We start from the raw sequence: 23,509 nt of genomic DNA on the forward strand, positions 1-23,509 counted from the left end.
GAAGGATTTTGTTCTTCTTGTTTACTCTTCGTCTCCTCCTTGCTTGACAAAGACCTAGCATTGCGAGACGTCAGTCTTCTAAAGAAATAAATTCTGCATTAAATTTTATGAAAAACCCGATTGATGCTACTATAATGAATGACGCCTTTGTTAAGGAAAGCTTCTTGTGGCCACCTGTTGATAAAAGGGTTACTACACCCGATGGAGGTGGAATGTGTAGAAGATTGGCAGCTCTCCTTAATAGCTAGCTTTATTCTTCAATAAAAGAATCCCTGCCGATATGGCCGCCACTCTCCTACCTCTATCTCTCTCTAGTTGTACTACCTGGCTTGATTCTCTCCAGCCCGTACTCAGTCACCAGATCCGTTCGCAGAGGAATCTCCTTTTCTAAAAACGCCAGTAAGAATCCAACTCCCATGAAACCAATTGCGATCTGCCACACTTGTTTCAAGCTATCCGCGTAAACGCTCACAATGATTTGCCGGAGCTCTGGGTTGAATGAATGCAAAAATTCTGCGGATGCATATTCATAGGCATGCCCACGCGACAATAGCTGCTGCACTTGGACATCCGGGATCCTGCCCGCTAAATTACCGAATCGGTTGTTGAATATGGCCGTCGATATGCCCACACCCCAGATGCTGCCGAAACCACGCAAAAATGACCAAGTGGCGGTCATGGCTGCCTGGTCGCTCTCAGGGATTCCGGCCTGGCAGGCTGGGAGGAGAGTGTTAAAGACGAGGCCAGCACCAGCGCCAACAATCATAGGGAAGATGACCCACTCCACCGTGGGTGTTTCTGCGTCAAATAAGGTAAACAAGCCCAGGCCAATCATGCAGACCGCAATACCGAGTATATGCAAGGCCTTGTACCGGCCAAAGCGGGTGAGCAGAGAAACAGCCAAGAGGGCTGATGGAACCCCTGTGACAATGATCAATGCTAGCTGCAAGCCAGAACGCTCAGGAGAACTCCCTAGTACCGCCTGGTAGTAAACAGAGAGGAAGAACATAACCCAAAACAGGAGGGCAGAGGTTAAGAAAGTGATTGCGAAAATTGCTTTAGACGTGCGACTGCGGAATAGGCGTGGCGGCACCACAGGATCTCGGCCACAAGGAGAACATTCAAAGACCATGAAGACGATGAAGCCGACAAAACCTAAAAACAGAGAGAGTAATATTCGCCAAGATGACCACTTATATCTGGCACCACCGTACGAGAGTGCATACAGAATCGACGTGGTAGCAGATATCAGGATAACATTGCCAATGAAGTCGATTCGCCGGATTTTCTGAGAGAAGGTCACCTGGTTTCTGTAACGGACATGGAGGAACAGTATGATCATGAGAAGACATGTTCCTCCAATCTGTGAAAGTTTAATACTAAAAGTCTTTCAGTGGGGTGGACAACTAACAGGAAGATTGATGTAGAATATCTGGTAGACGGATAAGTAAGATTGTGAATCAAGTCAAAATGCACCACTGTTCGGTAATTTTAACTTACCCACCTCCAACTTGCATGATCAACCATAGTCCCGCCGATCCAAGGGCCTAGCACCGTTCCGATGAAACTGACCACCAGTATATATGACATGTAGCCCCCGCGCTGTCGCAGGGGCACCACATCTGAGATGATAACTTCCACTATCATGCCGATACCTCCGCTGCCCATTCCCTGAACGGCCCTCCCTGCAATCAACATGGTCCCATTGTTAGCCCCGCCGCAGATACCACTACCTAGAGTGAAGAGCGAAACTATAATGATAGTAATCCATCGGCGGCCAAATATGTCGGCTAGTTGGCCGAAGAACGGCTGCACGGCGGCACTATTAATGGAAACCCAGCCGTTAACAACGCCTTATTGAGATAGAATGCGATGGTGCCCGAGGGCCACTCACTTTGTCAGAAAGAATACATGGACTACCCATATATAGTTCTCCCCAAGATCCAACTTCTTGGTTATGTAGGGCAAGGAGGTTGTCACGACCGTATTTTCAAGTGCTCCAAGAATGCTCATTAAACATAGTGTAGCGATAATGAGCCAGAAGCGTAGACTGCGCTCAAAACTTGCGCAGGTATTATTGGCTTCAGTCGGAACATCTCTCTGCTCAGTAGTCGTTGTGATGTCCAAGAGCTGAACATGATCGCTGTCGAGCATCGCTAGTTTATAGGTGGTCCGGTGGGCAATCAGGGCTCCTAAGGACCTAGGGTCAACTGCTAGACAAAGAGAAATCCATCAATAGCTAAGCCTTTACTGTCCGGTTCCGCGTTTTATGCTAGTACACAGCAAGGGATAAATTGAGATTTCCTCAGTAGGATAGGTTAAAGAATTCCCCTTCCCTATCGGCTGCAGCAATCAGGACATGACCTAGAAGTAAGGGGCTTGACAGGGAAGAATGAGCACAAACCCACCAATCGACTCTAGGGTGCGTAGCTGGATAATATGACAGGCTGTGCACGCCCAAACAAGGGATATTTAATTAGCCCTTTAGCGCCGACAATTAATAGCTAAACCTGCATGGCTGTTTCGCAATATGGCAAATGCTAATTCAGTTGACTCCTTCATGCAAAACTATATATTCTTGGCTGCCTTTCCTGTTTTTGATTGAATTAGACCAATAAAGGACGTTTGAAAGTCCAACTTCTTCGCCGTTCAACATGATCTGGCAGTGGATCACTCGTTGCTTGCCGGGTCTTAGTACCATTGCTTTGATAGTTCTCTTAGGCCTTGTTGCGTTTTATAATCCGACTGCAAAGGGCTTTCGGATGCCAGAGAAGATGCTTATCATTCATAGCATCTTTGTCCATGTCAACATAGTCTGGGCATTTGTTTGTTCAGCGTGGACGCTCTCAAAGCTACCGAAGGCAATGAACGACTCTCTGAAAAAGAGAAATGAACAGAAGCCGGTACTCCAGGAAATAAAACACGTAGGGATAATTCACGCTATCATTATTCCCAATTTTAATGAGAATATTGATACTTTACGAACTACTTTAAGCGTTCTAGCAAGCCATCCCCGTGCATATACACAGTATAAGGTATGAATCTCTTTCAGCATCCCTACTACAGCTAATGGAATTAGATCTATCTCGCAATGGAACTGAAAGAAGGAGTGGGGGTTGCAGTTCAAAAGAGCGAGACATTGCTAGCTGAATTCAGGGAATCTTTCCATGATATTCAAGCTACATTCCATCCCACACGGCTAATTGGCGAGCTGGCTGGAAAATGCCATAATTTGACCTTTGCCGCGTATCACGTGATTAGGACGCATGAATCTGACCTCAAACCTGGCGTAGATCCATGCAACATTGTGGTCACAGTTATAGATGGTAAGCAAGTCAACAGTTCTTCCATCTAACCTCTGGAGGAAAGAGCCGTATTCCTAAGTAAAGTCTCTAACGTCCTTCTAGCTGATACACACTTGTGGCAAGATTATTTCACTGAAATCCAAGATCACCATTACGCAAACATTACAAAGGCAGATCACACAGTGTATATCTCTCCAGTTATATTTGACCGCAACCTACATCAAACTCCACTCATAGTGAGGAGTGCGGACATGTTGTGGTCCATTGTGACCCTGTCTACAATGTATCCAAGCTCGAGCGTTGCAGTACCGGTCACAGTCTTTTCCTTGCCCCTTTCCTTACTTGAAAGGGTTGGCGGATGGGACACCGACCCTACTGGAATCGCGGATGACTATCATATGATGCTCAAATGCTATTTCAGGACTGACGGGCATATGGTGTCCCATGTGATCCATATCCCTGCTAGCCAATGCAATATATCGAGTGACGCAGGTCTAGGATGCCGACGTACGGTTATGATCTGCTGGGCCCGCTATAGGCAGGGCTTGAGACATATGTGGGGAGCTTTAGATGCAGGCTATGCTGTGAGAGAATGTGTGAAGCGGTTTCGTCTTGACCGCAGCTGCATTCTCCTCCAGCCAAGATGTCTCCTCATTTTACAACGACTATATGCTGGACTTGTCTGCCAATGTCATCTGCCTATTCTAGGATTGTTTTTTGCATGGTATAGGCTCCACTTCCCTTCACTTCACCCAACTATGAGCTGGGTAATACAGTTGACAGACATACTTTGTCTGTTAACATTTGTTTTGATGGGAATTTGTCTGGCTCTTTATCAACGGTGGCATACCTTATGTCTGAATGTGCGTGAAAGGGACATGATCCGAGCTCAGGTGGCTGATACAGGCTTTTCTCCTCGGAGATGGTGGCATTTCTGGTCCTTATTGGAGAATATCTGCATTCCCATAGCGGCACTCGTTTTTGCATGGATTCCACTTATCCAAGCTGTCTTCACCCATTTTTGGACGGAGAGTCTGGTTTTTCGCGTTAGTAGGAAGCCAGTGTTCATCACAGCTAGTGATGAAAGGGACAAAAGAATCGCGAGTAGGACGCTTTGTCAAAATTCAGGTTAAAAGCAAATGCTAGCTAAGGAATCTTTGCTCAAACAGCAGCTTTTCTTAGTTTAAACTTATGATTGTGCCTATATGATAGTGCTGCTGTTATGGATCTGAGGGGATTGGAGATGTACCTTTTTCTTTTTTTCCGTCCTCTCCAGATATCTTCCAAACCTCCAAATACGTGGTGACTCTTTTTGTGAGCAGAGCGGGTAGGAGTATCATCATCCATCGTCAAACCAGGGGATCGCTTTGTGATAGATAAAGACGAGAGATTAGCCAGTAAAATAGAGAAGATGAGTTGGGCTCCAAGAGGAAGGCAAGTGCCTTTATTACTTGGGGGCCATAGGGGGTTGAAGGAGGTGCAAGTGACAAGGGTTGTGGCAGCCAGCACGGCCCGCAGAGTGGCCAGTTCCGACGCGACATACTCTCTCCTTGTTCGGATTGACGTTCGCGAGTCATGGCTGTGTTGAATTCGGAGACACGACGACCTAGTCTAATCGCATGGGCACTGAGAAATAGGAAATAAAATCGTAATTATGACACAGATCTAAGCATCTGACCGGGCGAGCATATTAGCAAAGGAGTAAAATGCGCCACTTTTTTAGCACATCACTGCTTGTATGCTAGTAATAGAATAGGTTAATGTTCCATTCTCTACACAAGTCGCGGTCGGTTGGGTGAAGGTGGAACGAAGCAAGTCGAGCCTTTACCACATCTGATGAATCTGGTGGAGTTAAGTGATAGACAAAGTGTGTCACAAGGTTAAACCCTATCCTGCTAGAGAATATAGATGTATATGTATGATGCATTGCCCAGTAGGACAAAAGGAACCTTAACTCTTACCCAACTGGCATTTGGGCTTGAACATGTCTAGCCAGCGGGAATTAATAGAAGAGGTGCAGTAGAAAGCTGTGATCATTAGCGAGCCGAAGAAAAGAGGCGGCTATGTCAATATCTGACGCTAGAGGGCTTATCTTATTGCAACAGGAACCGGCTAAGTACAGATGATATGTTATCATCGCCTCTTGGTCTAGGTGTCTTCTAGGTGCTCTATTTTATTTAAGTTGACACTCCCAAATTGTTTGTCGTCAAATTGTAGCTATATGACTGACCTTGTTGGGAATAACTGACGTAAGATGATTTCCGCGCTCGTTATCATTGCATAATTCAAAAAACTCAAGCAACAATAAAAAGACATCCCGCGAACTCTTACTGTAACATAGATTTTTGAAAAGGGCGGTCATCATTTTCAGCCATCCGTGTTGAGTCATCGACCTCAAGTCTGTCGCTGCTATCTTAACTATTGACTTTATTTAAGAATGTGCGTCCTGTGGCAACGAAACACCCGGCTCCTTGTTCTGTTCAGACTGGTGTTGTCTTGCTGCTTTGCTGTCTCGAAGTGTAGTACCAAGGAAGCAGTCAAAGAAAAACAGTCCCCTTTCTTTAATTATTCCCTCTGGTCTGGTTGGGAATGGTCTAGAGTCTCTCACCGCGGAAGAGCCTACTGCCGCTCTGCGAGCTCAAGGGTTGAGCTTGCCCAATATGAAGAATCGTTTGCTAGGAGATCGGGAAAAGGAAAGACGTCCTAAATTTAGATCGAGGGCTGAACAGCGAAATGCCGATGCCGCAATGTATAGTAAGGCAAACAGCCAGCCCTAAAGACGAGTAGTGGTTCTGCTACTTTGTCGGCTGCGTTAGGGAAATCCCAGCCATTTCTTAGAAAAATCTGCGGGAAGTGACTTTGAGCGCAAGCAAAACAAGCTTCTTCCACCAATCTTTGTATGCTTGTTGTGATGAGGTGTTACTTTGGTATGTATCTGGACTGGATAGAGAGGTGGGATTGGATTATAGACACCGAATTATTCACACCGAATTTTGTCCCAGGGGCAGATGATGCTTACTGGCAACAAATGTATATACATAAGACAGGGAGTTTTGTAGATTAGAGGAAGCTATTCTTTACAACTTGCTAAGGAAGACATCTAACGGTGCACTACCGCCATTATTCTCGGCTCCACTCGGCATCTGTTGTAACAGGTCTTGCACAATAACCATCAACTCTGTCTGCCTCTGAATAATCTTTGCGACTTCCTCAAGCAAATCAGGAAGCAGTGGTTCGAGCTTCCGTAGCCGTATAGCACACGGTTCCGGCGATGTTAGCTGTCCGACAAGCGAGCAGAGGCGGTCGCTTGTTATCAAGAGCTGAAAGGATGAGTCGTTAGACGTCTACTTCTACTCAGGAAAGGGTCGTCACTTACTTCATGAAGATGAAATTTGATGGTCAAGTAGTGGGCTTTGCTTTCGTCTTGTAGATGGGGCTCCCTGTACGACTCATCTTGAACGTCAGTTTCATACCTCATGCAAGCCAAAAAGCCAGGATAAAGCGTACATTTTTGCGGCAGAAGGTAGAATAGCGGGTTTAGCTAGGGAACAGCGTGATGAGGCGAGGTGTAAGTTTCTTTTTCTCTTTCCATCATCAGAATGTCGAAAGCAGGCGAAGGCCAGCTATATGTACTGATGTCCGGAGATGAAACTATAATAAAATGTGCATTTACCAATAGACCAAAGGCAAACCCCCAGTTGGCTGTTATCCTCTTGCCGCGGGCGCTCTGCAATATGCCTCCGGGGGAGTTGCGGCCCCTCTCGGCGTGGCGCTGCTGAAGGATCGGCTCAAGCTTTACCGGACTCACGAACACCTGTTCACAAGATGATGGATGATCGCTTCTAGACAGCTCCATCTGCAAGTGTTTCTTAAAAGGGAATTTGTAGCGGATCATTGAGAAGCCACAAGATCTGTGCATAGCCGACCTTGCATGGGTGATCGCCCTACCTTTCTTTTTGGTCGACAGCAGGCCGAGTGATCCCCGAGGGCCAGAGCGCCGTTAAATGCCAGAAAGCGACCGTGATAATTGCGTGGAATGTCTCTTAAAGTCAAAATTTATGCGTCATCTAGAGGGGGTCCAAAAGTACATTGTGCTATTACTCGTGGCCGGGAGCGTTAGCCGTCTTACGCGCACCAACCAGGTCCCATCATTCCACATTAAGGTTATATTAACTAAGACGAGGGGCAGACACGAAGGAAGATGAGCCTCCTACACAATCACGGTCCCCAGTACATCAAGATGACAGCGCTCCGTTGCACCACGCATTCCAACCCACATCGAAAACGCCCGTCTGCGGGAGGAACGCGTGTGATTGATCCCTGTAGATAAGATCTGCAGGCTACAGCCGGTTTTCGAGGTTCACCGGCCGCCACACTACAGGGCTGGATCTGTCGACGGCGTCTGGCATCATAGTCCGGGAGACTAGTCCGTTATTACGATGAGGGCCGTTGGTATCCGTATGCCATATTGAGGCAGGGTTTACGCGGTCTTATCCCACTAGCACTCACCAGCGCCAATTACATGCGCCATAGCTGATTATTTGTGTTATTCCTTTAATCCTGCCATGCATCATCATAGCCTTGACATAATCTAGAACGGAGAAGCGGGGCCTAAAGGAACTTTGTGCAGCAAACCCATTCTTTAGTCATGACAACCTGTCAAATTCGCATACGTGGTACTTCACATTTCGTCCTCTAGCAAATCCCGAGTGTCTGCATTTCTGAGTAAAGTGTTCTTGCCTCCACTCACCACTCTGGCGGCCTTATAACTCACAATTATCCTCCCCTATACCACCCTCTACAATTCCGAGCCCCATGTCGCTAATCTAGCATCTTGTTCCATCTCCTATGTAAATACGCTTTGGCGTTCCTCAGTTTCTGGACTCCTTTTCCCCCACACCATACGGCCCCTGCAACTATGAACGCAGGTGTTCCTCGCAGTTTCGTGTGTTCATGGGAGCATTGTGGAAAGGTAATAACGCATCATCTGGCCGTTAATTTCCATGCGTTCATACTGAGTGCCCTCAAGTCCTTTACGCGCAAAGCAGACTTCTGCAGACACTGGCGTATCCACTCTAATGAGCGGCCTTACCCCTGCAACTATTGCGAGAAGCGTTTTATCCAGCGGAGCGCCCTCAAGGTCCATGTACGCATTCACACGGGAGAAAAGCCCTATGTTTGTGATCATTCTGGCTGCCACCGAGCCTTCTCCGATGTACGACTGACCCTTCACATTCCGACTGGAAAAAGAAGAAAAAGAAGGCCTCAATATCTGACACTCCTGTTCACTCTACTAGTCATCCAGTTTCGCCCGCCATCGGAGAATTCATCTTAAGGCGCAGTCTTGTATATGTGGGAACGTGAAATGCAAAGGCAGGTACGTTAGAAGTCGATCATCATCATCATCATCATCATCATCAGATGCTCTCGCGGAGCCCAACTCACATCCACATTGCTCCTAGCCCCATTCCGATTTTGCCAAAACCGGACAAGCATGATCCACGCCCACATCACGTTGATTGCCCCAAAGTTGTTGCCCCGTCCTCGCCTTGTACAGAGCCTATTGCCCTCCCTCAGCTTGATCAAAGGGAGCTGGACTCCTCCGCAACCTCTGTCTTTGTTGTTGCTGAGCAGCAACCGAATGTTACCGAGACCTTTTTAGGGCCTGATATCTACCCTTCGTTACAGCACCAGTATCCGCAGTACATGTATCAGGCGTACTGGGAAGTGGGATATGATTTATGGACAGATACATATTTACAGAATGCCGGGTCTTCGTCAATGAAATAAGGGCCGTCGGGAAATGCATTTGTCCCCATCGCCCCGACAGCAGGGAGGCGAAGAAAGCGCTTCTCAGTGACAAGTGTTTCGGTCCGAAATCTGTTTGAAGCCCGCTGAAGTCTGGATGCCTAGAACACTAGCGCCTTCACCCCACGAGGCTTGGCGGGATCAAAGGGTTTGTTTCTATTGGGCAAGACCTGCGAGAATTTGAAATTTTTACCAGGCAGACCAACATCCTGCTGTCGATCACGGTGGCGGATCTGACTTTGGCTCTGATTGGGTGTCGTGGGGCAATGAATAAGGTTTGGGTTTGGTGCTTGCGTGAGGCGTGCTAATATGGTGTCTATATGATTACAAGAGAGCGCATCCTAAATGATTGCATCACTATTCTGGATCGTGCGTAAGGGCGTTGTCGGGGTACCGTGAGACCTATACAAGTGCTGTATGTAGGCAGATCAAGAGCCAAGGCTTCTCTACGCTGCTGCTCAAATGCCATGTCCTGCTCTTCATGTTGCAGTCGATGTTGTTCTAAGGAAGCCTTGCGAGCGAACCTGACTGAATGATCAAGATTAGCGATTATTATTAGAAGAGGAAGACATGTGCCCACTTCTGACGGCAGTGTGACAGCCCACAAACGAATGGCTTGTCGTTCTTGTGTGACCGCTGGTGTCCGGAATAGCTCCAAGGCTGTGGATGCGAAGCGGATTAGCCGGGAACATATTTCAAATTGATAACTCACGTCGCTAAAGGATCTCTGACAACTGGTAACTTCGCAAAGATAAGGTCTCTCGCCTGTGTGGATCCTCTAATGTATCCTTAGCAATGAACGCTGGTGGAGCCTCTTTAAACATCCCGGCTCAAGACAGGCGTATGGGCGCTTGTTAACGTAGATCTGAAAATGTCAGGCAAGGTCAGCCTTTCGCACAAATTCCTAAAAGACCTTGGTAGTACCAATTAGTTGATTATCTATGAGTCTTGACGGCAGCCTCGTCACATGAGGGCCACGAACACAGGAAGACCAGCATCTCGAAATAGGTAAGCAGTAGTCTGACGGGTCTGAAGGATCTGGGCCCGTGGGGGATAGTTTATAGGTGGAGCCTCAAACTGGCTCGGCCGAACAAAGGACACTTATGTTGGGAACTGGTCCCCATCCTTATGCTATGACCCTGCATGGCAGGCTGCAGGCCGTGGCCGTTTTCATTGACGGGATAGGTTCGATCTGGCTCCCAAAGCGGACTAGCCCCCAAATGGTGCGCCATTCGCACATTGACATATCTGACACATCCCCTGTGCTAAGACACCCCCGCCTCGGTCAATGCCAGTGGTTCGCCATCACTGGAAAATTCAGGCAGAGCTAAAGTTGCCTGTCAAAGATACCCACGTCCCCACTAACCCATCCGGGGAATTTGGCTTTTGGAGAGACTCGAAGATCTGAAGTGTAGTATTTGGCGCTCGCAGCAAACAGGCGAGCGAGACAGGACACTTAAAAAGCAACGAGAAAAACAATAGGGACTTATCAGCCGTATTCTCAACGTCGAAGACCAACTCGGGCAATATTAGCCAGATCACGCATTGCCAAAGGGTTCGTGATCGGACCTGCACCCCATACGTTTATTCTGGCTAGACAATCGTGTGCATACAACTATCGGAGGCATTGGCTGCTACTTCTTTACGATTTAATGTACTTCTAAGCAAGCTGGACCCACCGAAATCACTTGCGATCGTCACCATATGGCGTGAAGCCAGCAGTCGTGCTTTTTCCTTCCATGCCGCAGTTGGAACTTAGTTTGACAAGCACAACCGCACGTTAGATCAGTACAGAAACAGAGGCGGAATAGAATTTACTCTTGTATTATAGAGAAGCCAGGTGGGCCTTTAAATAATGGGTTTGAAGTTCACGGCTACTAGAGAATTCTTCGCGGCAGCCTTTTAAGGGGCACGCGTATCCAAGTCTTTCCGTCGATGCCATAGGGCGAGGAATAAAACTCGCGTGGGAGACCCCTGAACAAGGCTTTCTAGACCACGTATACTGCCCAGAACCGTGCAAGTGGAGCGCCTTATATGCGTATCACGGGAATGTATCTTAAAGATGTATTAAGGTCTCATAAAGTTCTCTATTTGGTTCTAGTAGCGCGGGTAGGCGATTGGGTAGGCGATTAGGTCTATTCAAGAAAGGCAGGAGATAAGAGGCAAGGTGGGCCCACATGATAACGCAGACCAATGACTGGGATTGAGTAACGTGTCGATCTTCATCCGGACTTTGATGGAGGACATTATTGGATTGTGGACGCACTTTCAAGGAAGAAGGAATTTGAGGGAGTAAACCAAAAGGCCACATGTGAGGCATCAAAAAGTTAGCACGAACTACAGATAACAATAGACGCTTGGATTCGAGGTTGGGGCAGGTTCGTGGACTTGCTGCTAAGAGCGAGCTGGTGGGAATAACCTGGATAGCCCGCAACATAAAACTGGACTGCTCAATGCATTGTATCTATGGACCCTTTAAATGATGGCCATTCTGTGGTGAATATATGTACCGAGGTAAGAATTGCCATCACGATCTATATACTCAAGCTGATATGATGTGCCCACCCTCTGGCGCTCACGGAACATAGAATACTTGGCTTTGTATCTGGTAGCAAACTCCCCATAATCCTTGATGCATATTTAATCAGCGTGTTATCATCTTTATAATTATCTGCCATGAGTACAACAGTCTGCAGAGCAGGCAAGATAGATTGGGCTATTAAAGAAGATAGTTTCTAACCTGCCCATACTATATCCTTGAAAAGATGATATCTGGATAAATTAAGGGAATTCTAATAGGATTCTTGCAGCTCCTTTAGAAGAATAGAATTATTAGTAATATCATAACTTAACTAAAGAAGGTCCCGGCACGGGTTTAAATAGAAAAAGCATTCAGGCAGATCTAGATATTAGATTAAGATGTACTCTCTTTATATATGCATACGAGGTTCCTGACATATCCAGAAGGTGATTGGAGGTGGACACTCTTCCACTGGGGACCTTGCCTCTAAGAGTCTCGAGCTTAAATCTCTCCGTAAGAGGACAATTTGAAAAAAAGGGGATTGTGCCAGATCCTCTACCGGTCTGTCCGCGGCCTCACCTGGAAGACAGAACATGAGACGGCGACGACATTGCGGGAGCGCAACAGGATGTTCCCGTCGCCGTTTCCTGATGTTTACCAGCTGGACGTATTTAACACGGTCGTGGTAGGCGACCATGACGCTCCAATATTGAAAAGCTCACCGTGCCCCGGGCGTCGGCCCAGCCAGCCGACGGTGATGGTAGTTAGAGCCACCTTGACATCCAAGCTGGTGATTCCCAGCGAATGCTAATCACTGTTCGCTCCAATAATTTACGCTCAACAAGAGTTAAACGTATAACTACTCCTTCATTACTCTCTTCTCGGATCCAGGGAGCAGCAGCAGCAGCAGCAGCATCATCCAGCGCATCGACGCGGGCTTCCTCTGCCTCGCCGTGAAACTGCTCATCTGCTCCTCCGGCCGCAAGCCCCGACCCCCGCACTACGCCGACCTATCTCGCGGCCAAGCACCTCGTGTACGCCTGTGATGTTTTGTCGACTCTGTTCCTCGCTGACTTGCAGGCGTACATCCTGCTGGCCGTGTACGAGGTCAGGCGCGCGATTTATCCGGCGGCGCATCTGTCCATCGGTGCATGTGTCAATTACGCCACGGCGTTGGGGCTTGGATGGGGGCGCGCCGGCGCCGGCGGCGTAACCAGTGCCCACCCCGAGGATTCTCCGTGGTTTCTGCCAGGAGTAGCCAGGCTAAGCGCGTGGGCGAGAGAGATTTACCCGGAAAATCAGGCCGAGCACCATGTATCAACTTGGCACTGGCTCGCGTGCCAGGCCTGGATTCGCAACATGACTACGGTATACGAAGCTCGTCGTTGGTATGCCAGAGTGGATTGATTGATCTGAACTAATGCCCCTCTCGAGTAGACATTATCTCACGGGCTCGCACGCATGATAATTGAGGAGCCGGTTCGCCAACGGCTGAGCTACTACGTGTCCCAGGAGACACATTGAATCGGGGTGCAGATTCTTATTTGGTAGAGTCATTGGGGTGGAGGATTGCCAATATCAGCGTCTTCACGCCGTCTAGCCATGGGCAATAATCCCATAATGTGATCTACAGTTCCTATCTGGGCTTGCTCGGTCCTGGGAATTTAAATTGTACTTGAGTCCATTGTGCTAACTGCGAAATCCACTAGAGTCCCCCCACACATTGGGACTGACTGTAGATGCAGTGGGGAAGCCGTCTATTGCTCGCATATAGCTAATTGACAGGTAAAGGGTGAGCCCTCGAGGATAGCAAAGGGCATATCCTATACGGATGCTGCGAACTATTTACATGACAGGCTGCTGAGAGAAACGAGAAAAAACAATAACGAGTGTGAGGATAGAACTCAAAATCGGAATAGGAATAGGCGGAGATAGTCTGTGAGGGTCCGTTGTAGCACCGGCCCGCTTTGATCGCCTTCCCTCTTCTCCATGAGGTTGATCAAATCTGTCGGCTTCCCAACAGAAGCTCAGGCTGGTAGCGGGTTGGTGTCAAAGCTGGCTGCGGGTATACAAGTTAGTCCACCTGGGTCGTATGCCAACTTGAATGTGGATAGAACATATACATACCAGCAGTGCCCAAGACGATATCATATCTAACAGTAGATAATAGCGCAGCTCAAGGGCCACGTCGCGCAGAATGGGCCGGGTGCGAGCAGCGGGCAGCTGGTGATGCAGTCCCAGTAGCCGTCGTCGCACTGGTCCGCAAGGACCTCGAACCCTGCTTCGGTTTCCCGGATTGCCTCGGCTATAGAATAGGATGGGATATGTTAGTACTGTGCTCTTGAATGGTTGGTGCCACGCCTAGCATAGTCTAGGCCTGGTTCGTGGTATTTGCAGCGACGCTGGTGGATACGAGATGGTACTTACGCTTGAAAGCATTTGCTCCCGCGATGAGGGCGAGGGGGAGGATGGTCGACAAGAAACGCATGGTGGTGGGTGGGTTGGATTTGAGTCTGGACTGGAGAGCAAAGATATCTCGGTGGTTCTAAAGTGAAGTGCGGATTGCTGTCCTGGAATGATCTCCTCCAGCAGAGGATGCGACGCCCCTTATATACTTCGCTCTGGCGGAGAGTGGACTATCCATGGACATACTTGATGGGTTTTCGGTTGGTCATGCCCAGAACTTTCCCTCACCACTTGACAGCAATACAAAGAGTGAAGTTGGGGGCCATTTCAGCTTTCATCTCTCGAGCGCCTTGGCGGTCGTCTCCAAACCAGGCCTCCCACATCGTAGACCCTGTTTTCTCGTCGGCCTTAGACCCTTGGCGGTTCAGCGCGCCAAATGCTTCCGGATTTGTGTACCTCTGCGAGGGTGCTTTTTGGTCCCTAGTCGTCGAGCTGTCTGGTTTAGCAAGCTGATTGCATGGTTAGGTGATTTAGGACTGGGGACCTTCAAGCTAGACCGTGAGCTCGACAAGTTGGTGAACCAATTGGAGGACCATAGCCTGCCCCTCTACTCCAAGATGCACAGAAAACGACGGTATACCAATAAACAGACTCGGAGATGGAGTTCATCCGCCGGAGAAAATCCTCGAGTGACAAGCTGCAGAACGGATGGACCCTTGGGCTAGTAAGCTGACATGAATCAGGGTCGGGGAAGCTGGGGCCAAGCCACCTGCAAGGATGTTGGGGGCCGCAGGGATCGCCCGGAAGCGAGCACGCTATAGGGAGCTGTCATTGGGTCATCTGTATACATTAGTACCAAAACGAATTGTCCAGCAGAAAAATGCGGGCAGTGACACCAGTTTAGCACGGGGATTTCTCCGCAGAATCTGCCCTTTCCGTCTAAGCCTGCGATGATTGTGCTGTTGTGGAAATCGGGACTTTGCGCATCTCCGCGGCTATAGGCGGGAAATTTTAAGATCCGCATGATTGTGTTGGTTCTTGTCCACACGCTACTGGCGGTGTTTCTTAACTTGGCTTTGGGACAGATCTAGCGACATGAAGACGTGGGTTTGGTTCGGCTATGCACATAGATTAGCAAATGCGCTGCTATACCCACCAACCGGACACATGTCCCTCCCGAAAAGAAGCAAGATGGGGCCGAATTGAAGTCCCCAAGTATTGGCAGACTAACTACGAAGTCTCATTTGCTCTTCAAGTATGTCAATTGGAAACACAGCGTTATGTAGAGTCTGACTCATTGGCTCGGCAATATACACCAAGCAAACCTAGCAGGCGCTCTTGTTGGGGGGAAGTCTGGAAGGAAGCAATATGTCACAAGGCTACATTATTAAACGCCTACAGCTGGCGTATATATGGCATGATACTTGCAGGGCCTAGGAGGTGGAGAAGGCAAGAGGGAGAGGGCAGAGCAAGGCAAGAGCAAGCGATAAGCCGGCACCACCCTGACACTATTCACAATGGGAGCAGCGGAGCGTGCTTTCTAGATACGGTACGTCTGTTTGTTGTTGTCTCTTCTTCGATACCATTGCTGTTGGGGTCGATGAGCTAAAGGCATAAACATTGACCCCCTTAGTCTATACCGGGGAGTAAGTTGAAAAATGCACAACACACTCACACACACAGAGAGAGAGAGAGAGAAGTGCAAGAAAGAGTCCGCGACCTAGGATGCATAGCGCTCGAATCAAGGTAGGGCTAGAAACTTGCTGGAATAAATCAGGAACATTGACGTTGGCTGGTAGAATAGAAACAGACACCCCCAGGCGCAGGTAGTCAAATATTGATGTCTCTGTCCTGTCTATACCAGAGTCCAATCCGGTCGATGTTTTCGGCAGTTCAAGATGGCGGTATCGATATCCTCTCTCTCGCCTACTGCAAGGCCGTGGCCTTCCCTTGGCTTCCTACTTGGGTACTCCAGTCCGTAAGCATCCATCATCATCATCATCATCATCATCACCCATGACGGGAAGTGTCAAGTCTATAGGGTATTCCGAGACATCCGAGGATCCTATTTGTCAGGCTCAGGCACAGGTGTCGGCTACGGGTGCCTACCGTGGACTCCGCAGATATTTTCCGAGTGGAGATTCGGCAGGAGGTTCGGCTGTCAGAGTCTTGAGATAATAGTGTGGGCTGAGAAGAACGTGGGACGGATGATGAAAAATGAAGATAATTCAATGCATGTGCTAATGCGGTCTATAATGCGTCTATATACAAAATCCAAGTATGTGCAAGAAGTGTAGGATATCCGTCTAAGCATTCTCCTTATGCTCGGCACCATCCTCCTTGCGCGTATTGCGGAACTCATCCTCAAAGGTGTGGATCCTCGGCATCTGGAAGCTGCTGCTTTGCCAGGGCTTGACCTTGTTCACGTACATCCAGTCGAGCTCCTCGAGTGTGCGGCCCTTGCCCTCAATGACAAAGAAATACACGACCAGCGCGGCAACAGCCAGACACCCGGCAAAGACATATCCGTATGCGAAGTCAATAGCGCCGGTAATGAAGGGTGTGAAGAATCCAATAAGGAAGTTCCAGAGCCAGTTCGACGCGGTAGCAAGCGCCATGCCCTTGGCACGGTGTTTTTGAGGGAACAGCTCGGCGATAATGGCCCAGATCATCGGACCCCAGGTGGTCGCGTAGAAAAGGATGAAGAAGCAGGCGACGACGACCATGCCCTTTCCGGGGCCGGGTGTGTTCTCCGGGTGCTTCACGTCGAGCATAAAGTGGCCGATGGAAGCGAAGATCATGAAGAGGATGAACATGCAGATTGCACCGGTGATGAGCGACTTGCGGCGGCCAAAGTTCTCAACGACGTACAGGCCGCCAAACGTTGTGCCAAAGTTGACGGCGCCGAGGATCACCTGGGTGATGAAGCTGTTGGAGATGCCGGCACCTTGGAAGATGGTGGTGCCGTAGTAGAAGAAGTAGTTTGCGCCGGTAAGCTGCTGCAGGGCTTGCAGGGCAATTCCGAGGAGGAGGCGGTAGAGCATGCGGGGGGCGGTGATGAACTCGGTCCAGTTCTGGCCATCACCTTCAGCGTCAAGCTGGGCTTGGATCTCAGCGAGCTCTTGGATGATGACACGGTGGTTTTCGGGGACACCATAGAGACGAGACATGGTCTCGCGGGCGGTGTCAACGCGGCCGTGGCGGTAGTCGAAGCGAGGGCTCTCAGGGAACAGGGCCATGCCGAAACCGAGGACAAGGGCGAAGAGGAAGGTAATGCCAAGGGTGATGCGCCACTGGGCGGTGCCTTGCATGCTTTCGGTTCCGAGGTCTAACACGTTAGAGAGGTCCTTCAACAGATGGACGGGGAGACTCACTAATACAGTAGGCGAGGAAGATTCCAAGAGTAACAAACAGCTGGTACGAACTGATCATGGCACCACGGATGTGCTTGGGCGCACTCTCACCCTGGTACATTGGGACAAGCAGCGAGCAGCCACCGACACCGAGACCAGTAACCCAACGACCGAGGACAACCTGAACCCAGTTGCCGGACGGAGCCGAGATCTGGACGATCAGACCGATGATGAGGATGACACACCACAGCGAGATGGACCACTTGCGGCCCAGCTTGTCGGCAATGGGAGCACCGCAGAGAGCACCGACGAGGGTACCGATGGACAGGAGACTGACGATGAGACCAGAACGGACATTGCTGAACGAGTATCCGTCGGGGCCGAGTTCACCGTACCGTTCGAGGTAGTTGGACATTTCCTGGAAACCAGAGATCTGACCAGTGTCGTATCCGAAGAGCAGACCACCCATGGATACGAAGAGACCCATGACGGTAGCACGGAGTGTGATTCTGGGAATGGGTGTATCTACACCAAGCTCGACAGGCTTCTGGCTGCCAATAGTCTCCTGGCTAGACTGGTGTTGCGGCAGGGGAGCCGGGGTAATGGACTCCCCATGATGGGCAGAGGATTCGACACCCATTGTTGTGTAAACACTCCGATGAGAGATGACAATGGGAAGGAGGAAAAAGAGAAGAGTGAGGAGAGCTGGGGTGCGGGACAATGTCTGGGGATGTACAAGGGGCCTTCCCTTTTTATAATCACAAGTCGAGAAAGGGACCAACGTAAGCAGGTCCACCGCGTGGTAGGAACAGTGACGGGGTGGAGAATTCTGGAAGACCGTCGATGAATGTCATCCAGACGATTCCAGATGTCGAATCCGGTTTGGTAGCGAGGCGAGGGGCGGTCCACCAGCTGCTCCTGAATATCTCGCAAGAAGACTCTGCCGGATGCTACGTAGCGTTGGATTCAAAAGACATTGAAAATGATTGCACGATGGTTGATATGCTTGTCGTTCTTGTCATGCTTGTCTTGCTCGGCATGATCGATTACTCAAACCACAGAATCGCGCAGTAACGACCGGCCTACGCCAGACTTGGACAAGCCGGACGGGAGATACGTTGGTGGCGTTACGCCTCCAGGGCCGTTACCTGGGCCAAGGCACACGTTTTCCCCTGAGGCCGTGGTTCCGACCCGGAAAAGCCGTGCAATCCTGCGGCCGACGACAGAGAAAAACTCGGCATGCCTATGACGGCACTCGGGCTTGGCTGTGGCTTGGGCTGCGTCGGCCGGCGATCCATGACCAAAAGCCTTCTTTAGAATAGATATTTCGATCACAAGGCCATTCTTCTCCCCGGAATGGGTAATCAAAACAGTACGGCCACCTGACAGTTGAATCTTGACAGCGGCGACATTCCTGTGTCAGTCACATTCTCATGTCGTGGCGGTCGGGAGAGCCGGAAGCTGGGACTGGAGATGCGGGACACCGCGGAGGGACAGGCTGGAGAAAGGACACTGGAGAGGCGATTCTTTCCCAAAACACCTCACCGGTGAAGCACACCCCCGTGTGAGATCCGGATTTCTGAGGGGAAGAGGGGAAATACGGGGATGGCGTTGGCCAACGGTGTTGACCACGTCCATCGTCATGTCGTGATCTTACTCGAATCCCTCACTCTTGAGTGCAGCAAACTAGGATTATCTGCAAGTGTTCGTTTTCAAAACATGTAACCGACCGCATTCGACGGGATCGGCACACAGGCAGTGCAGATTCTGCGTGTGTGCCGAAGATGAACCGACCGAGTCTGGCCGTCTGACCGTTCCATGAGTCTCCGACCGAGTCCGTCGGCACTCAGGTCTCAGGAGAAAGTCAGCGCTCTGCAGACTCGGCTCTGGAAACCCACCGAAGGCAAGCTTTGTGGATTCCTTGGCTTCGCTCGGGCGCCATCATCCCTAATCATTGGGCGATCGCCTCCTCGTGTTGAGGCGGCGCATTGAAGATTATTTTTCCGGTGACGTCACACTTGCCTGTTCCGAGTTTTTGTCAGGCACCAGTTTCAGGCTGCCATCGATCATCATTTGGAAGATGCTGGCAGAACCGTGTTGAGATGCCCCGAGCCTGCAGAAGACCATTTCTAACGTCATTCATAATAAAATATTGCTCAATTCCCATTCGCGCTCATCTTCCCATGGTGTTTTCAACTATCTCCAGTATCACACTCCGAAGAGTCAAAATATATAACGAGTTCCCACCTCAACACTTCAGTGGCCAGGCCACATCAAATCCATAATGCGTTCCATTCACCAAACAGACTTACACTGACGACTAGGCTCCCGTTATTCCCCTTCATTATACCGGGAATACTTTGGTGGAGGGTCATTCTCCGGATACCCATACGCAGGTAGAGGCACTGGTAGGCGGACAACGAGACAAGGAGCAGACGGGGAGAGTGGGATAGGTAGGTGGGGAGGTGCCTTGTGATATTCCCACGCACTTCAAAGATCATCGATGGAGCGAAGCTCTGGAATCTCCAGTAATATGGCCAGCTCGTTCTCGAACGCCATAAGCCCGTAACTGCGTCCATGATGCTCTCTTCCCACGCGGCGGAGGATTGGCAGCGATGCGCTGTGCCTCTCCTAGTCGCGGTGCGTATACCCATGTGGGGGGCCACCTACCTCGACGGTGCGCCCCAGAAGAGCAGCCCACACGTTGAGCTGAGGCGCGGTAGTGAGATGGTCGCATTCTCGGCGAATCCGATCTCGAGTCTTTTCTGCGACGTCCTCTAGGGAATCGAGGTTTACACTCAGACTGGTTAGCCAACCACTTACAGCCCAGAGAACAGAGCAATATCGAAGAGCGAAAAACCCAGTGAACAGCCCATCAAAGTCGAAATCGGTCGCCCATCGCAGGGCCCGAAAGTCAGCCCCGACCGGTGGATTCTCCTTGGTGCAACGGGAGCCCGTGCCAAATCTCTTCCAGTTTCAGCATGGCGACCAGGCGCAACGTCGGGATATCTTGAATGACCAGCGAGTATATCTTTTGCAGATCAGGCATCTCGATCGAGGTCACGTTGGGCGCGCGCGAGTAATCCGGATCCCATTGGTACCAGCCGTCGCATTCAAAGTGCAATCTGCCGAATATCTTCTCGACGCCGGGGAGGACGAATGCGCCGCTGGAATTGTTTGTGGTGAGAATGTCCCATATTTCGGCGCACTCGCTGAATAGCCTGGGGATGTCGCCCGGGCTGGTCACTTCGTAGTGTGAGCCCTCGGGGATGGAGCACCCATGGGCAAGGCGTCTATTGTCGTTAAAGACTACGACGCGAAAAGGGGAGGTTGCATACCAGAAGAGAACAATCCAAAGAGGGTTGCTACTACCCGTGTGCAACTCATTCTAGAGCCCATGGTGCCAGATTCAGATCCAGCTCCTAATCCGGATCCACTGTCGCTCCAGAATCAGGGGGATGATCGATCGACATATTGAGGCTCTTCTGACTGACGGAGGGGGTTTCCAGGAACTAGGCCCTCGTATCCAACCCCAAACGGCGTCTAGACTCAGGGCAGCGATGGCCATTGGCACGCCAGGCGCCGAGCCAAGGGCTTGTGAAATTAGCTTAAATGGCATTTGCAGGCGATGACTGAGAGGGGTTGAACTGGCCCTGTTGGTAAATCTCTACATATCTGGATGAAGCTGTCGAGCACTCGTTGGCTAGCCTGCGATCTCATGACTATTTCCCAGGAAGTCGCTGAAACTCAAATGGCCGGGGGCACTTGAAATGTTAGACGCCCCGCAACATCTGGCGCGCCCGGCCCTATCTGCCCCAAGAGATCCCGGGGCAGAGCCAATACATCTAGATACTGCAAGAAGTTCACTCGAGGAAGCTATACTCAACTGCTTCCGTGACAGATACAACGATGGTAAGAGGATGCTTGGTGGAGGTGAAGAGGCTCCGTGACGATCGAGGACTCTAGTCAGGTTATCCAGCACACCTTCGCTCCTTCCACAAAAGTACCTAACCGTCCGACAGACAATCGACTCCAAGCAAGAGTCGAAGATCAGACTTTGCCTCGTCGAATCGAAGAATCCCCGCCTCTCCTCCGTGACCCGTCCCCGTCAAGTTGACAGTTACCCCGGATTCTCCACCACTCATGGCCGGTATATACCGCGATCGGCGTCCCGCTGCCCCATCCGACACGGATGAAACAGCTGCAGACGCGGATATATTAACCACGTCCTGACACTACTTCGGAGGATACTAGATGCAAACGGCTTTGCATTGGGGAATGAATGTATCTCCACTGAGATGTCGCGTCCTTTGGAGGATCTGCACGGAGTGTGCTCCGGTTTCATAGACATGATCCCTATGTAATGTCCGCGACATGGAGGTATTTGGATATAAAGGGATGCAAACCAGGCCTAGGGCTCTTCGGTAGTACGAGACAATTCAGACGAGTATTCCATGATGAAGTTCTCACGCTCCCTCGTCTCGTTAACCAGCCTGGCGCTGGCCAATGCGCTCCCCCAAGCGACATCCACTCCCTCGTCAGCACCCACACCAACAGGATCCAGCTCTTACCCAACGACATCGGGTCTACAGTTCGTCATCGACGGCGAAACCGGCTACTTCCCCGGCTCAAACTCGTACTGGATCGGCTTCCTCACGAACAACGATGACGTGGACCTCGTCTTCGACCACATGAGCGAATCCGGATTGCGCATTCTGCGCGTCTGGGGGTTCAACGACGTAAATGAGATCCCCGGTTCCGGGACGGTGTATTTCCAACTGCATCAGGATGGAGTCTCGACGATTAACACGGGCGAGGATGGACTTCAGCGACTGGACTATGTCGTGCAGTCGGCTGAGGAGCGGGGGATTAAACTGATCATCAACTTTGTGAATTATTGGAATGATTATGGTGGCATGAATGCGTATGTGCAGGCGTACGGGGGTTCGTCGAATGCGGAATTTTACACCAGTGCTGAAATGCAGGCGGCGTATCGGGGGTATATCGAGGCCGTGGTGTCGAGGTACATTGATAGCCCTGCCGTGTTTGCTTGGGAGCTGGCGAACGAGCCGCGGTGCCAGGGATGTGAAACGAGAGTGTTGCACGAGTGGATTGAGGAGACGAGTCGGTATATCAAGGAGTTGGATTCGCAGCATATGGTTTGCATTGGCGATGGTGCGTTCCCCGTTTCAAAGTATTTGGTGAGCAACACTAATTTGAGTAGAGGGCTTCGGTCTTGAGACTGGGTCTGATGGCAGCTATCCGTATGGATACAGCGAGAGTTCAGACTTTGCAGCAGCGCTCACGATCGAAACGATTGATTTCGGGACATTCCATCTTTACCCTGATAGCTGTAAGTCCACCCAGCTCGATTATCACAGACGATACTGACTCACTAGGGGGCACTGACAACGACTGGGGTAACGGGTGGGTGGCTTCCCACGGCGCCGCCTGCGCAGCGGCGGGCAAACCTTGTCTGTTTGAAGAGTATGGCGTGACCTCGAACCACTGCGCGATCGAGAAGCCCTGGCAGACCACCGCACTCAACACGACCGGCATCTCAGGCGACCTGTACTGGCAGTACGGCGACACGCTGAGCACCGGGCCGTCGCCGGATGACGGCAACACGTTCTACTATGGTACGGACGAGTTTGAGTGTCTGGTGACGGAACATGTGGCAGCTATCGAAGCGCGCGGCCGAGGATAGATAATCTAGAGAGGGAAGGGGCGATACGAGATAGCCGTTATCTATATAGCTCAGAAGATGATTTGCCGAGGACCGCCTTTTCTTGTGTTGCACCGCCCAGATTCTGGGCGGACAAGCGAAGCTGGGCACGCTAGCAGGGGGCGTTCTCAGCTCGTGTGGCCGGACCGGGACCGGACCGGGGGATTCGTATCTCTGGATGGAATCTAGCTAAGCGAGGCAAATAAAGACATGATCCTGATCCTGCAGCCAGACGCCGACCGGCAGACCGGGAGTGTGCAGAGTAAGAATTAAGGAGAAGCTGGGGACGGCAGGATGCGAAGAGGGGGGATAAGCTGGCGTACTAGTGACTGGGCTTATCAGTGGCGTCGCAGGCCCTGATTTGTTTGGCTGCGTTTGCGGGGAAGCACTC

The 23,509-nt window shown here is 50.5% G+C and overlaps 5 protein-coding genes across 5 annotated transcripts; 1 reads left to right on the forward strand and 4 right to left on the reverse strand.

Moving 5' to 3' along the window:
• Positions 1-301: 301 nt before the first annotated feature.
• BJX68DRAFT_257131 (DNA repair protein RAD50) lies at positions 302-2,154 on the reverse strand (the record flags this gene model as incomplete). Its single annotated transcript, XM_071043290.1, has 4 exons — positions 302-1,363; positions 1,412-1,432; positions 1,501-1,822; positions 1,895-2,154. The coding sequence occupies 4 exons, from the start codon at positions 2,152-2,154 to the stop codon at positions 302-304; spliced, it is 1,665 nt and encodes a 554-aa protein (XP_070896146.1).
• An 11,633-nt stretch (positions 2,155-13,787) lies between these two features.
• On the reverse strand, positions 13,788-14,122 carry BJX68DRAFT_269684 (uncharacterized protein; the record flags this gene model as incomplete). Its single annotated transcript, XM_071046417.1, has 2 exons — positions 13,788-13,939; positions 14,062-14,122. 2 exons carry the CDS (start codon positions 14,120-14,122, stop codon positions 13,788-13,790), a joined length of 213 nt encoding a protein of 70 aa, XP_070896147.1.
• Positions 14,123-16,251: 2,129 nt separating this feature from the next.
• Positions 16,252-17,538, reverse strand: BJX68DRAFT_243015 (general substrate transporter). Its single transcript, XM_071041090.1, has 2 exons — positions 17,415-17,538; positions 16,252-17,368 (listed from the first exon to the last, which is right to left on the reverse strand). Exons 1-2 carry the CDS (start codon positions 17,512-17,514, stop codon positions 16,347-16,349), a joined length of 1,122 nt encoding a protein of 373 aa, XP_070896148.1. The 5' UTR covers positions 17,515-17,538; the 3' UTR covers positions 16,252-16,346.
• A 1,801-nt stretch (positions 17,539-19,339) lies between these two features.
• BJX68DRAFT_243018 (uncharacterized protein) lies at positions 19,340-20,755 on the reverse strand. The gene has a single exon (XM_071041091.1). The coding sequence runs from the start codon at positions 20,045-20,047 to the stop codon at positions 19,667-19,669; it is 381 nt and encodes a 126-aa protein (XP_070896149.1). The 5' UTR covers positions 20,048-20,755; the 3' UTR covers positions 19,340-19,666.
• Positions 20,756-21,430: 675 nt separating this feature from the next.
• BJX68DRAFT_148729 (glycoside hydrolase 5 family protein) lies at positions 21,431-23,381 on the forward strand. The gene is made up of 3 exons (XM_071036629.1): positions 21,431-22,568; positions 22,618-22,746; positions 22,793-23,381. Exons 1-3 carry the CDS (start codon positions 21,848-21,850, stop codon positions 23,098-23,100), a joined length of 1,158 nt encoding a protein of 385 aa, XP_070896150.1. The 5' UTR covers positions 21,431-21,847; the 3' UTR covers positions 23,101-23,381.
• The last annotated feature ends 128 nt before the right edge of the window (positions 23,382-23,509 follow it).

The sequence above is a fragment of the Aspergillus pseudodeflectus genome (genome assembly GCF_044049435.1).
Source record: "Aspergillus pseudodeflectus strain CBS 756.74 chromosome Unknown BJX68scaffold_41, whole genome shotgun sequence".
Classification (NCBI taxonomy): domain Eukaryota; kingdom Fungi; phylum Ascomycota; class Eurotiomycetes; order Eurotiales; family Aspergillaceae; genus Aspergillus; species Aspergillus pseudodeflectus.

Excerpts from the sequence above, each read along its gene's own strand:
- BJX68DRAFT_243015 (XM_071041090.1), bottom strand. The coding sequence starts at position 17,514 with ATGTACCAGGGTGAGAGTGCGCCCAAGCACATCCGTGGTGCCATGATC. Across the intron at positions 17,369-17,414 it reads CTTCCTCGCCTACTGTATTA|ACCTCGGAACCGAAAGCATG; the intron begins GTGAGTCTCCCC and ends CTAACGTGTTAG.
- BJX68DRAFT_243018 (XM_071041091.1), bottom strand. The coding sequence starts at position 20,047 with ATGGGTATACGCACCGCGACTAGGAGAGGCACAGCGCATCGCTGCCAA.
- BJX68DRAFT_148729 (XM_071036629.1), top strand. The coding sequence starts at position 21,848 with ATGATGAAGTTCTCACGCTCCCTCGTCTCGTTAACCAGCCTGGCGCTG. Across the intron at positions 22,569-22,617 it reads TATGGTTTGCATTGGCGATG|AGGGCTTCGGTCTTGAGACT; the intron begins GTGCGTTCCCCG and ends TAATTTGAGTAG. Across the intron at positions 22,747-22,792 it reads CCATCTTTACCCTGATAGCT|GGGGCACTGACAACGACTGG; the intron begins GTAAGTCCACCC and ends CTGACTCACTAG.